At 38.7% G+C, this 14,222-nt stretch overlaps 1 protein-coding gene across 2 annotated transcripts in view; it reads right to left on the bottom strand.

Annotated features, from left to right (window-relative positions):
- Positions 1-14,222, bottom strand: part of DOCK11 (dedicator of cytokinesis 11) — a 196,636-nt gene that overhangs the window by 40,693 nt on the left and 141,721 nt on the right. For both annotated transcript variants that reach the window (XM_059909928.1, XM_059909929.1), the window contains 5 exons: positions 12,091-12,228; positions 8,333-8,515; positions 5,976-6,089; positions 3,471-3,686; positions 3,325-3,382 (listed from right to left, as the gene is read on the bottom strand). In XM_059909928.1, coding sequence (XP_059765911.1) covers positions 3,325-3,382; positions 3,471-3,686; positions 5,976-6,089; positions 8,333-8,515; positions 12,091-12,228 — 709 coding nt within the window. The remainder of the gene's footprint in view (positions 1-3,324; positions 3,383-3,470; positions 3,687-5,975; positions 6,090-8,332; positions 8,516-12,090; positions 12,229-14,222) is intronic.

Raw genomic sequence — 14,222 nt, 5'->3', positions numbered from 1 at the left:
TCAAACAAGGCCTTCTTTTGATAATTAATCCCATTCTCCATTTTAAAACCACATATGTACTAAAAAGAGAATACTAGAGTATACCAATTTCAAAATATGGATTGTTCAAAAGAAATTCAGTATCAAACAGAAAGTGTTAAATTTAAAATATAAGTAAAATGAATCTACATTTTAGTCATGCTATCTGGGAAGAAAGATATATAGTTAACTGTAGGAATTCTGGAATTAAAAAACAAAACAAAACATGGTTGTGTTCTCAGAGCCAAAACTGCAGCCATGTGACTCCCACAAGATGGTTTCATTTTGCCCAAATGTTACTCATTTGACTGCCTTCAAGGAAATAGCTTGGCAATTATGATAGATAGTGGGAGATTTCTTTGCAATGTCCATTGCCAATCACTTTTTAAACCTAACTCAACTGTTTTACTATTTAAGTAGTTGTTACAACAGTCAACAATACTAATTTTGGAAAGGGAAGTTTTCAGGCAGATTCCTGAATTAGACTTGCTGGATCCTGAGCCCTTCAAGACCATGACTCCTTTTTGTGGCCCCCTTCCACCCCTGCAACCAGCCCCAGCTCTGTTGAGACATAATCGATATCTCACACTGTGTAAGTTTAAGGTGTATGTGTTGATTTGATACATGTATATATTGTGAAATGATTACCACAGTAGTGTTTATCACCACACATAATTACCATTTTGGGGGGAGTGAGAACATTTCAGATCTATACTCTTAGCAACTTTCAAGTATATACCACAGTACTGTTAACTATAATCACTGTGTACATTAGATATCCAGAACTTATTCATCTTTTAAGCGGAAGTTTGTACCCTTTGACCAAAATTACCCCATTTCCGCTACCCCTGGCTACCACCATTCTACTTTCTGTTTCTACAAATTTGGCTTTCGAAGATTCCACGTATAAGTGAGATCATACAGTATTTGTCTTTCTCTGACTTAATTCACTTAACATAATGCCCTCAAGCTCCATCCCTTTTGTCACAAATGGCAGGATTTCCTTCTTTCCATTGATTATATGTGCCATGTCTTCTTTATCCATTCATATGGATACATTTCATATGTTTTCATGTTACTAATTAGCATCCTTTCATTTCAGCTTGAAGAACTTTTTTCAGCATTTCTTAGAAGACAGGTCTAGTGGTGATGGACTCCCTCAGCTTTTGCCTGGGCAAGTCTTCATCTGTCCATTTCTGAAGGACAACTTTGCTGGATGGAGTATTCTTGGTTGGCAGTTTTTTTTTTTCTTTCAGCACTTTGAAAATATCATCCCACTCTCTCCTGGCCTGTAAGGTTTCTGCTGATAGTATCCCACAGATCACATAGGCTTTCTTCACTCTTTTTCATTTTCTTTTTTCTCCTCTGACTGGATAATTTCAAAGGTCCAGTCTTCTAATTCAGATTATTTCTTCTGCTTGATCCATTCTGTTGTTAATACGCTCTACTGTGGTTTTTCACTTCATTCATTGTATTCTTCAGCTCCAGAATATGTTTGGTCCTTTTTTGTGAGGTTTCTATCTCGGTTTAACTTCTCATTTTGTTCGTGTATTTTCCTGATTTTGTTGAATTTTCTGTTTTATTGTGGCTCACTGAGCTTCCTTAGAACAGCTATTTTGAATTCTTTATTAGATAAATTGCAGATCTCCATGTCTTTGAGTTTGGTTACTACAAGATTATTGTGATCCTTTGGTGGTGTCATGTTTCCTTCATTTTTCATGTTCCTTGAAGTCTTCCACTGCTATCTTCACATGTGAAGTAGCAGTTACCTCCAACCAACTTTACTGACTGATTTTAGGAGAGAACAACTTTCCATCTGTCCTGCTAGGGACTCTGAGGCTTTCACAGACCTGCTATGGATACACCTGCTCCACAGTTCTCGCTCCCTCTTACGACAGAATTCTTAAGCGTGTATGTCTTTTCTCCATCATGCAATACACCAGGCCAGGTGCTAACAGCCTCCCATTTGATCACCCAAGGGTGATTCTAAAGTTCAAGCTTGTGGTCTCCCCCTGGCCCACTGATTTTGGCTGGTTTTCTGCACATGCTCACTAGCCATCTGCCTTCAGGAGCATGCACAGAGATCCAGCTACAGTGTGTGGTTGAGGCGCATGGAGCACCAGGGGTGCCTGTGGGCCAGCTGGGGGGGATCCACAGGCTAAATATCTCTAGCAATTTGTTGGTGGGCTTTTTGATGGAGTCTGTGATGTGATTAGTAGGATCTGTGTCCCTGTAATGCCCTCTAAGTCCTATCTGCTGCTCTCCCAGCCTCTTCCTGCCCCCCACTCATTCAGTTCATGACTCAGTACTCTCAATGGGGCAAGAGAGAAATAGGCCTCTTTGGCAACATCTGCACTGCTGGGAAAGGCAGTACCCACTCACATGCCCTCACTTTTCCCTGCAGAAGAAATCACGGTGAGAAAGTCTCTCTTGGCACTGAGCTGTGCCACCTTGGGGAAAGGGTGACACGAGTAAAATCAAACTGTTCCTCTTATCCTCTCCAATGCATTCAAACTTGTATAATTTTTGCTCCAACAGCATGCTGGAACTTCTCCACTGGACTTCTGGACTTCCCCCAAGGCTCTCTCATCTGTGGGAGATTATCTAAAGACAGTGTTCTCCAGGGGATCCCGGACTGCAGCTGAGAGGGGCTGGAGCCAGCTCATAGGCCACTGCAGGGTCCACAGACAGGACACAGATCTGTCTGCCTATTACCTGATGCATAGGTGGGTAAAATTCCTCCCAGGTCCCTTGGCATGTGGTGCTGGATCCCACAGCTCCCACAAAGGCACTTTCGTCCATGTATGGGTGCCAAATTGCTGTTGAGATGGGTATACAAATGAGGGACATCTTATAGGGCCATCTTGCTGATGTGCCAACTCCCTTTTAATACCAAGATATTGTTGCACTAAAGTGGCTGTAGAGATATAATTTGTGGGCAGTTGTTGGTAAAGTTGAGGCAGATAGGGGAAAATAAGTGGTGTGTATTATCCAGGGCTTCTCATAAGCCCTGAGAAGAATTTAATTTGTGGCAGTCTTCCAGGGAGACAGTCTTGGAGAATAAACACTGGGCATCAGGCCTGGCCCTGTACTATTCAGCTTATTCTTGTACTCTTAATGAAAGCAGAAGGCAAATGAACAATCCAGTTTTCTTTTATAACAACTTCTGTTTAACAGTGAATAAGGCTAAAGGTGAACATACTTTTCAGAGCTCAATCATATCACATTCACAGTTGCAAGCTACAAAGATAAAAATTCTTGTGCTAACTGAAGTTCTCCCCATCTCTAAGAACAGAAATATCTTACTTTTTCGATGAAGAAACTCTGCAACCAAACCTGCCACATGGACATAACACATTGCTGCCTGAAAAAGGATGACAAAGAAAGAACTGTCAGATTGCGCTCCAGGGGTTTTGCAGGGTTGTGTTTAGAACAAAGCCATAAGTAGTCACCTCTGAAAAATCTCCATTTTTTATATGAATCTTCGCCATGCTATCAAGCCAGGTTTTCCTGAGCTCTGGGGTACTTGCATAGGACTTGGCTAAGCTATACTGGAGATCAATTAGCATTTCGGGGTCTTTCTCATGCTCCTTCATTTGAGCAGTGGCCATAAGAACAGTACGGATTCTCTTGGTCAAGTCTTTAACTTCTGTGGGAAAAGCAGTTGCCTAATATCAAAACAAACAAAAAGGACATGTTTATCAATATTACCAATGTGCTCTAAGCCTAGGCATCCAATCCTGGGAATAACACACAACTTTTACCCCTTGTTAGAGATCTTGGTATTTGGTTCTTGGTTCTTGGCATGTGGCATGCCTAAAGAGTTTTAAATTAATTCTTTAAAATATATCCCACTAGCTCAGGCTTCAAAGGCAATGAGTTTGAGGGCAGTATATTCATAATACATAAAAGCACGGACTTCGGAGCCAGACTGCCTGGCTTTGAACCCCAGCTCCTCCACCGTGAATTCTACAGCTATGAGTGTAATGTACATTCACTTTTATTGTGTAATTTTAGTTACAACAGTAACTAAAAATTGACAGCTTACTATGCACCAGGCAGTGGCCTAGGTGCTTTACATATTTTAAATTTTATAACAACCTTATGAATTAAGTACTATTATAATTCATTTTACCAATGGAAAACCGAGGTATACAGCAGTTAAGTAGTTTGGCCAAAGTCTTGCAGTTGGTAAGCGGTAGAGACAGGATTTACACCCAGGCAGTTTGGCTCCAGAGCTAGTGATCTTAGTCACTCTTCCACATTGACAAGCATACTTATCCCATCTACCAACTACCATATACACTAAGGTGAAAACCATACTGCAAAAATTTCCAATTATGCAAATAAGAGTTGATGAATCACAGAACACTCTGAAGAGTTTAAAGAGATCATTAACTTCTCTCAAAGTGTCTGTTCCCAAAAACACGAAGTTCGAGTTTCCTCTTTATCCTGGGCACTATTAAGGAAGTCCTATCGCTTCCTATTAACTCCACTGGAGTAATCACAATTATTTGTAGGATTCAGAGAAGATGAGTAAGGGACAGGTACAGGGCTTTGGGAGCCTTTCAATGTGAATATAACCAAATGTGGAGAAAATGATTTTTAAAAGTGCCTTCTTTAAAGATGACTTTTAAAAATAATTATATATGTAAAGTCTCTTCTTATACATTAATAGAGATTCCATTTACTGGGAGAAAGCTATACTTTGTTGTACTAGAGTTTATTGGTAATGACTTCCCTACCAGAATAAAACTAAGTCATTTCAGAAATGAGTCATGAAAAAGATTTCCTATCAAGGAGGGCTAAAGCAGACCCCATTTACTTTGAAAAAGCTGCTAACCCAACTTTTACATAACATGGAATTAAGGATGGTAAAAACTGGTAAAAATAAACTCTTAGGGTATAAGTAAAAAAATCCTAAATGACATAAGCGTTTTCTGTGCTCATGGGATTAGTTGAAGCATATACTGATCTCCCGAGGAACCAGAACTGGCTGAAAAGCAAACTTTCCCAGCCTGACGATGGCTGGCACTACTCAGTGTTTTTTTCAGTTTCAGCAACATTCCTATGGGAATATTTTTTGGTACAAAGATCCGACACATCCCAAACATTAAGTATGCTGTGACTGTGAGCTTTTTTTTTTTTTCCAGATATTACACAAATTGTCAAATTATGCTGAAAGATGACTTTTCCCAAGAATGGGGATGATTCCTCGGGGAGGAAAAGTTCTCTATTGGCAAATGATTCTTCTTCCCTTGTACGCATGCATCACTGAAGATCAGAACCTGCTCTCCATGAAACAAAACAAAAAATGAATTTTCACAATGTTATAGGTTTTAAGCATATAGCTCGGAAAGAGGAATGGTGGTCAGGGTCTTGGGTTTGGCCTCAGCCAGCTGGTGCCTAAGAATGACAGCCTTGGACTTGGATTTGCCAGTAAGTATCTCTGGTAAGCCCCAGTTAACAGATGATTCTTTAAACTCAGAAAATCATCAAATAATGAATCCCTTCTGTGCCACTCCTTATCTGTTGGCAAAGGATCAGGCAGCTGTTAGCTAATCTAATAAGTGAGGTTTTGTGAAGTTTCAAACTCAATGCTTAATTAACCAATCTTATAAATGGTAACAACTGTTAAGAAAGGACCCATTTCTTTTCTGAGCAAGTTTAAAAATCAAGCCCAGAAAAAATTTGAATCCTATCATAACTATGTATACACACTATAGCCATTGATCCATCCATTCAAATAATATTGAATATCCGCTGTGTACCAGGCAGTGTTCTAGGTGCTAGAGGTGCAGTGGTATACAAGACAAAGCTTTGACTTGTGAAGCTCACATTCTATAAACTCTATACTATATAAAAATTGTGACTCCAACACACAGTTTAACTTGAGGAGTGTAAACTTCCCTGACAGTGAACGCAGTTCTAATTTTTTACTTGAAGTGAGAGCATACCTTCATAGGTCTGTCACTATTTGCAAAATTACTGATAATGGATAAAGACTCCTGAAATCTCGATCCTCCGCTTAGTGCTACATCAGCTATCAGCTGGCTTACAGCAATGATAATCTGTGGGAAGAAGCAAACACCATTTTTTCAAATGTCTTTTGAATAAATGCTGCTTATTTTCATCATTGTACAAACCCATAAGCACTCATATGAAATTCTTTTGAAGATCCTACATAGTTCCATCAAAATCTATTTTCTTCATACATGAGGGGTTTAAACTCTTCTATTGAAATAGCAACTTCAGAGGTTCCTAATTACAAATTTTATTGGGACTTTTCTTGGTTAGATGTGAAAAACCTTCCAAACTCATGGCACAGCTAGATCTAAAACTGTTTTCATAATTAGTGAACTAGTACAATGGTGGTCAGGTCTCTACTTTCAATATGCCTGCTACGTAGTAGCTATGGCAAAGTTGGGAAGAAATGACCTTTTTCTTGATGGTTTCTCCTTTCTTTTCACTAGTCTATTTCAGTGTGCTGGACTTCCAACTCCAGCGCCTCAGCTCCCTTCTTTGTTTCTGACTAGGGCCTGTCTAGTTTAGATAGCAGTATATGTTACGGCATATACATTACATAATGATAGCAGTATAATGTAACATAATGGTGCTTTTTAATTTCTCAGGCTCCTTTGGTTGAATGTGTAAATGATTCAGGCTAAGGTGTTAGTGGCTGGAAGCTTTACCCTTGATCCGGAGAAGCAAGATACCATAGGAGCTGAGTGCAGGCTCTTGAGTGAAACTGCCCTAGATTCAAATCTTGACTTTATCCATTATTCACTGAGTGGGTTTGAGAAAGTTAACTACCCATCCTGTGCCTCACTTTCCTTATTTGCAACATGGGGATGATAACAATATCTACTTCATAGAGCTGTTAGGAGGATTAAAGAGATCATAATCATAATACTACTACTTACCCACTTTATTGACCACTTAGAACCTGGTTCTAAGTCTGCACATTTATTAATTCATTTATATTTGAATAAAGGACTTGAGAAAAATTGATGTTTTAACCCAGAAGAATGGACCCTACTGGGGAATTTCAGATACACCAGAACACTAATTGCAGAAATGTTTTGGGGGAAGGTGGTACACAAGTGACACCTCTATGAAAGCAAATATTAGACACCCTAACATATAATGCTGGCCCTAGTATCCAAAAGTAACTATATAGAAGATTTTTACAGGAAGCATATACTTCTATCAGATTTCCAAATCACTGATGACGTTTCTAAAAAGCTGCTTATGGCTGTTTCCTCATTTATAACCCAGTCTCCAATAAACAACTGCAACGGGACAGACCATGGCAGTGAAGACAGAAATATGACCAAGCATTTCCCATATTACGAAGAGGGCTACTGAGCCAAGAAGTCCCAATTGTTGTTTAATTCAGAGTTGCTTCATCAGATAAGCTAAAAAACATGGAGACGTTGAAAAACAACTGCCACGTACTCAGTGTCTATTATGTGCCAGGTATTTTGTGCCTGGCACCACACACACTTTATTTTTAACCCTCATGATAACCCTGCAAGGTGAAACATACTTGGTCTCATTTTACAGATGAGGCAAATAGTTAAGACAAATTGAGTAACTTGCCTAGGGTCACATAAGTAAGTAAGTAGCTGAGCTATGATTTAAGCCCAGGTAGGTCCAATTCCAAAGTCTATGCTTTCTACTAAACCTTGAGACTTCTCTCATTTTTTTTACTAACTGGGCATGCTGGCACATGAAAAACACAAGTGCTTTGTTTGTTACTTAATCATCTCATTTAATCCTCACCACAACCGTACGAGGTAGGTAGGGATATTTACCACTATTTTACATATGAGGCAACTGAGGCACTGAGAGACTAAGGAAGCCCTTGCTAAGGTCACACAGTGTGTGATAGTCCTGGAATCTGGAATCTGGAATCTATGCTCTTAACACCTATGCTGTAGAGTAGTGCTGTCCAACAGAAATATGATCTGAGTCACATGTGTAATTTTAAATTGTCCAGTAGTCACATTAAAAAGTAAAAAGACACAAGTGAATTTTAATTTATTTTACTTACCCCAATATATCCAAAATATCACTTCAACATATAGTCAATATAAAACAATTGAGATATTTTACTTCTTTGTACTTAGTCTTCAAAAGCCAATGTGTATTCTATATTTACAGGAGATCTGAATTCAGACTAGCTACATTTCAAGTGCTAAATGGCCACCTGTGGCTAATAGCTATTGTATTGGATTGGGTAGCTCTAGATCTTGACATAGAGGCTAAAGATTGAATAGAAGAAAGAAGAGGAGCTTTGGTTTTCACTGACCTGCAGATGTGTCCTCAAAAAGGTTTTCCTTTTGGTATACTCAAAGTTGTTTCTCATCAGAAGATACAAAAGTGCAGAGGCTTCATTCCTGGTTGAGCTAATCTTTGATGTGCAGCACTTTAAAACCTCATAGCAAAATGCAGCACACATGTTTACCCTTCCTTTGAAAAAGGCTGAGGGAAACTAAAGAACAGGAAAAACATAAATAAGTATCTGAAAACCCAATCATAAAAGTCAATCAACTATCAAGTGCCTACTATATTCTAACCTAAAACTATGCTGGGTGCTTTGAGGATACAAAATCAACATAAGGCTAGGGCTCCGCCCTGGAGAACCCAAACTAGTTAAAAACATAAAGACCAGCATGTATTAATGACAGAACAATGCAAGTCAGTATACAAGTCTCTACAAAAATGTGAGGTGCTGACTATAAGTGCTACGGATCTAAGAAGAGCTCATAATGGTCTGGAAAAGAAGATAATTAGGTTCTCAGTAATACGTATTAAATTAATGAATGACTGAAATGATGAATGATTGATGGGTCTCAATTTGGGCCTTAAAAATGGTTAGGACAATCTGCATTACTTACTCTTTTGCTTTATATTTAAACAGTTCCTTATATTATGAACTTCCAAATGCTGAGAAAATTATACCAGGAATCTATTCAGCAAATAAAGTTGATCTTTAAACAAAATGGGGTATAGATGAAGTGTACACACACAAACATAAACATGTGCATCCTCTATTCATAAACTGTTGATCAAAATACATGTTGGCATAGAAAAAGAGTAAAAAAAGTGACTAATTCTCAAAACAGGCAAGTGGCTGCTACTTTGAGAACGTATTCACTCTGTTTCGTGGAAAACAAACTATACATGTAACATAGGCTTATTACAATCTTCCATGCTTACATGTCTAGGCAAGCAAGTAGTAAGCTGCTCCAGGGTACACAATGGATGTTTTTCAGGGAGTGTGAAGCTAGAGGGCCACCCTTTCAAAATTATTTCTTGGGAATATTGAATTTAAACCCATATCATAGGAACCTATCTTCTTTTTATCACCTTAACACCAAGTGCAATGCTATGAAAGTTTAATAAATGTTTTCTAGTTGGCAGTTGAAAGATCTCATCAATAGTCTCACCGGATTAAACCAAATCTTGTTGGGCAAGATACTCTAGTACGAAAATAAAGGAAGGGAAAGCATAGCTGTAGTGTAGTTAATCCGCTATAAGAAGTCTTCTACCGGAACTTCCCTGGTGGTCCAGTGGTAAAGAATCCGCCTTCCAGTGCAGGGGATGTGGGTTTGATCCCTGGTCAGGGAACTAGGATTCCACACGCTGCAGGGCAACTAAGCCCACGCACCACAACTACTGAGTTCGCGTGCCTCAACTAGAGAGTCCGTGTGCTGCAACTAAGACCTGACGCAGCCAAAAATAAATTAAATAAATAATAAATTTTTTTTTTAAAAAAGGAGACTTTAATGTGACATCTCCTGACTTAAAAAAAAAAAAAAAAAGTCTTCTACCTACATCACTTCTCTGAGTGGGCAATGACCAAAATCATCAATGACCTTGTAATTGCCAATTCCAATGGACTCCCTTTCCACCTTATCTTATTAGACCACTCTGTACTGCATAATAATGCTGAAACTCTTTTCTCCTTTGGCTTCCATGATATCCTTCTCTCCTGCCTTTCTTCCTACTTCTGTGACTGCTCCCTCTCATCTCCTCTATAGATTCCTCTTCCATCCCCTTCTATGTTGTTTTTCTCCCTACATTCCAGCTAAACTGGGCCTTGCAGTTCCCAGAATTTCAAGCTCTATCCCAACTCCAGGCCTTTGCATATGCTTGTCCTTCTCCCTAGAATGTTCTTCCTTACGCTTTTCAAACAGCTGGCGCCTTTTCCTATTTCAGGTCTCATTTTAAAAGTGACAAACCTATCTAAAGTAAGGTAACTCCCACAAATCATTATTCTCTATCTCAACGCCTTGGTTCCTTCCTAGAACTTGTGACAATTACTGTTTTATTTACTTGTTTATTTTCTGCCCCACCCTCCTTGCCCACTGAAAGCTTCATGAGGGCAGAGACTAGGCTTCCAGGCTACTTTTTAAAGAGATTCTCCCCCTCCCGCAACAGTTTTCTTAATAAAAATCTAATTATGGTGCTTTCATGCTCCCTGATGCCTAAAAGATGAAGTCTAACTCCTAAGATGAGGACATAATCATCCGGTCCCCATCGACCTCTTCAGTCTCATCTCTTGCTGAGTCCATACTAAATCCTAACTCCAGTGCTGCAGAGAAACTTTTGCTAAATTACTGTTTCCCGTCCTTCTCCTGTTCATCCTCAGTTCTCTGTATAGACTTCTTTTAGCCTAATGGTATTTGTGGATGTGCATCAATGTGTGTGTGTTTCCCTCTACTGGACAGTAAGTCCTCAGACTGTATCCCTGACACAATGTCTGACACCAGTAAGTACCTACCCAGTAACTGTTTGTTAAATGAATTATTTCTGAATCTCTTTCCCTTAGTTTCTCGTAACATGCTTGCACTGAACTCAGTTTTCCATTTATTTCTTTATTCAAAAAATTGTATTAAATAATGGCAATTTAGGGCTTCCCTGGTGGCGTAGCGGTTAAGAATCTGCCTGCCAATGCAGGGGACACGGGTTCAAGCCCTGGTCCGGGAAGATCCCACATGCTGCAGAGCAACTAAGCCCCTGCACCACAACTACAGAGCCTGCGCTCTAGAGCCTGCGAGCCACAACTACTGAGCCCACGTGCCACAACTACTGAAGCCCGCACGCCTGGAGCCCATGTTCTGCAACAAGAGAAGCCACCGCAATGAGAAGCCCGCGCACCGCAATGAAGAGTAGCCCCCGCTCGCCGCAACTAGAGAAAGCCCGCGTGCAGCAACAAAGACCCAATGCAGCCAAAAATAAAAAAATTAAAAAAAAAAAAGAATGGCAATTTAAAAATAAACCTTCAAGATCACCTAATTTCTATATCAGTTAAACCCCGTAAGTTGCCATACAAATAATGACAAAAAAGTTTTCCACACTCAGCTATCCTATTACACAAATTGGTTAACTGAATTTGTCTTGTTGGAGTTACACATACCAGAGTGGAGGCCTAGACTGTGCCTTTCCATAATTTTAACTCCATCTTGGTTCCTGATGCTTTTAATTATGTTTAAAAGCTATCAAAACCAGACCAGAAATAAATCTTTGCTATCTGTTTCAGTCATATTTATTCCTAAAAGCCTAGTCTGAAGTTTTAGTTTAGATGAGGTAAATGGCCTGAAAATTTAGAGCCCACAGATACAATTCACACTGAAAAGAAGGATTCATTCATCTGAACGTGTATTGAGTGCCTACGATTTGCAAGATATCATACAAGGCCCTGGTGTTATAAGACTTGGTCTCTGCTTTCAAAGTGCTTATACATGAGTACCCTCACAGCTTATATATCTTCAGCATGACAATACTTTCAAAAGAAGCAAAAGAGAAGAAAAACTGGCAGTTGGTAATTTTAAAATGATACTCTTCAGAAAGGAATGACAGGACAAAATAAAAAGCACGTGCTGATTTTAGGGAATGCCTGGTCAGGCTCTCTTTACGTATTTTGCTGTTCTAATATTTACAAAGGCAGGATTTAATGGCTTCCTTATCTGAGGTTTGGAGAGGTCTTCGCAATGATCCCTGTTTCCCTTTCCTTCTTGCTATGAAGCAAGGCCACTCGCAGCCACAAAGCTCTGCTCTTACCTTACTAATGAAAGCTCGCAGTGAGGCAAAGACATGTTTCAGCGACACTTCAGATTGCCCATTTTTAAGAAAAGCAAGATGAATATCAAATACTTTTTTCATTAACGGGTTGTGGCCATCATTATTCAAAAGTTGGCTCTACAAAACATGAAAAAAAAATTTGCAGAAATAGTTTATGCTGCTCCCCCTAGAATGAGAGAACACGCTTTACCAACAACCTGTTTATCAAACCACTGCTTGAAAAGTAACAATAAAAAGTTTAACATAATCTAAAATCATCTGTGCCATCTTTCAACTTGGAAATCTCAAAATACTATATAAACTACATCTATACTTAATTCCACAATTTTAAATAGATGAAAAAAAATCTTTTTCCAGTATAACACAGCAAATACAGAACTAGTATGGGAAGAGTATTTTCTATTAACCTAACCATATTGCTCCTCAATTCAGAAATCAGTAAATTAAAAATGGATACAAGGTAACCAGCCTTTGTATTTCTCTGACAAAGTAATGTAAGAATTAAGGAAAACATCAATTCCATTTTAAAAGTCTAGTATCTAATTTGCTTTTAAATGTATGTTTAGCATAAGATATCTTTAGCCACTGGTGACAAATTAAACCCTCTATGAGTAGAGATAATAACAGGGATCACAACTGAACAGACTACGTAAATTGTTTAAATGTTCCTTGCAAATAGAGATATAAGAGAAACAACAAATTGTAGAGAAATATCTATTGGTTTGTGAACCTTTAAAAAAAAGGCATTGGTTAACACCTCCAGCCCTGCTCTCCTATCCCTCAAGAAACTAATTACCGGGTTACAACTTGGCCAAAAGTAACAACAACGAACCAAAACAATATGCAAACCTGTAACAGATTTAATAGTAACCTTGATAGCCAGAATCCCTGAATGGTGTTTGATCTTTCTGTTAGTCTACTTCTAACAAGCATGGGGTAGTGGTTAGAAGCATGGACTCTTGTGATAACTGGCCTAGATCAGAATCCTGATTCTGCTAACTAACCACCTATGTGACATTAACTTCCCTGTGAGCCTCAGTTTCCTCATTTTAAAATGGGAAAAATAACAGTATCTATATCACGAAGCTAGTGTGAGGATTAAAGGTGAGTCCACATTTGTACTTTTAAGTTTACTAAGGTATAATTTACATACCACAAAATTTACCTATTTTAAGTACATGATTCAATTAGTTTTGGTAAATTTCCAGAGTTCTGCAACCATTACAACCCAATCATTCCCATCATCTCAAAAAGATCCTTGGTGCCCATTTGCAGTCCTCTTTTCCACCTCCAGACCCACAACAAAAAAGTGAGTTAATGTTTCTAAAGCACTTAGGATAGTGCCTGACATCTACCAAGAGATGTATGTTAAACAAATAAGAAGTATTTGAATAGGAGGAAGGAATACAATGCAAACCTTGAGACCAAATGTCTTACTTACTGGCACAATAAAAAATGAATTTGGGTTGCATTTTAATCAGAACAAACTTAATACTTCATAAAGGGATTTTGCAGCCTATTTCTTATTAGTATCTAATTCAGTTTTCCCTGATAAGCCTCTTGGAAAAGCACAGGCCAGGTTTCCATAGTAAATCCGGAGGGCTGAAGCAATTAACTGAATTACTTAGAGAAGGGGGGAAGAAAAGAAAAAAAATCTGTATAACTCAGATGAAAAGCCAGCAAGAGTTTTCACTTTTGAGTTCTCCCACTACTGTTACCCTTCATTATAGTTATACAGTCTTTACTTTTCAAAGCACTCTCACGTCCATTATCTCATTTTACATCTTCAACAACCCTGCAAGATAATTGCTTTTAATTTCTTCTTCTTCTTTTTTTTTTAATCCTAGCAATGATGATTTGTATCGAGAGGCAAGCATCTGAGAAAAACCACTACGCACCTGATGAGGGAAGCCAGCCGGCCAGCCTGCCTGGACATCATCTGGCTTGACAAGATACCTCATCACAACGGGTGTTTGGATAAACTGACTAAATCATAATTTGGGCTAAAAAGTACTGGATATTTTCATAAAAGTGTGAAAGAAAACTGTTTTTAAACAGGAAGATAAAAGAGAAGGGAAATTCAGGGCAAATTAGTCCAATCCTCTCATTTT

This window comes from Balaenoptera ricei, chromosome X (genome assembly GCF_028023285.1).
Source record: "Balaenoptera ricei isolate mBalRic1 chromosome X, mBalRic1.hap2, whole genome shotgun sequence".
Taxonomy (NCBI): domain Eukaryota; kingdom Metazoa; phylum Chordata; class Mammalia; order Artiodactyla; family Balaenopteridae; genus Balaenoptera; species Balaenoptera ricei.
This window is presented reverse-complemented; position numbering and strand designations above follow the sequence as displayed.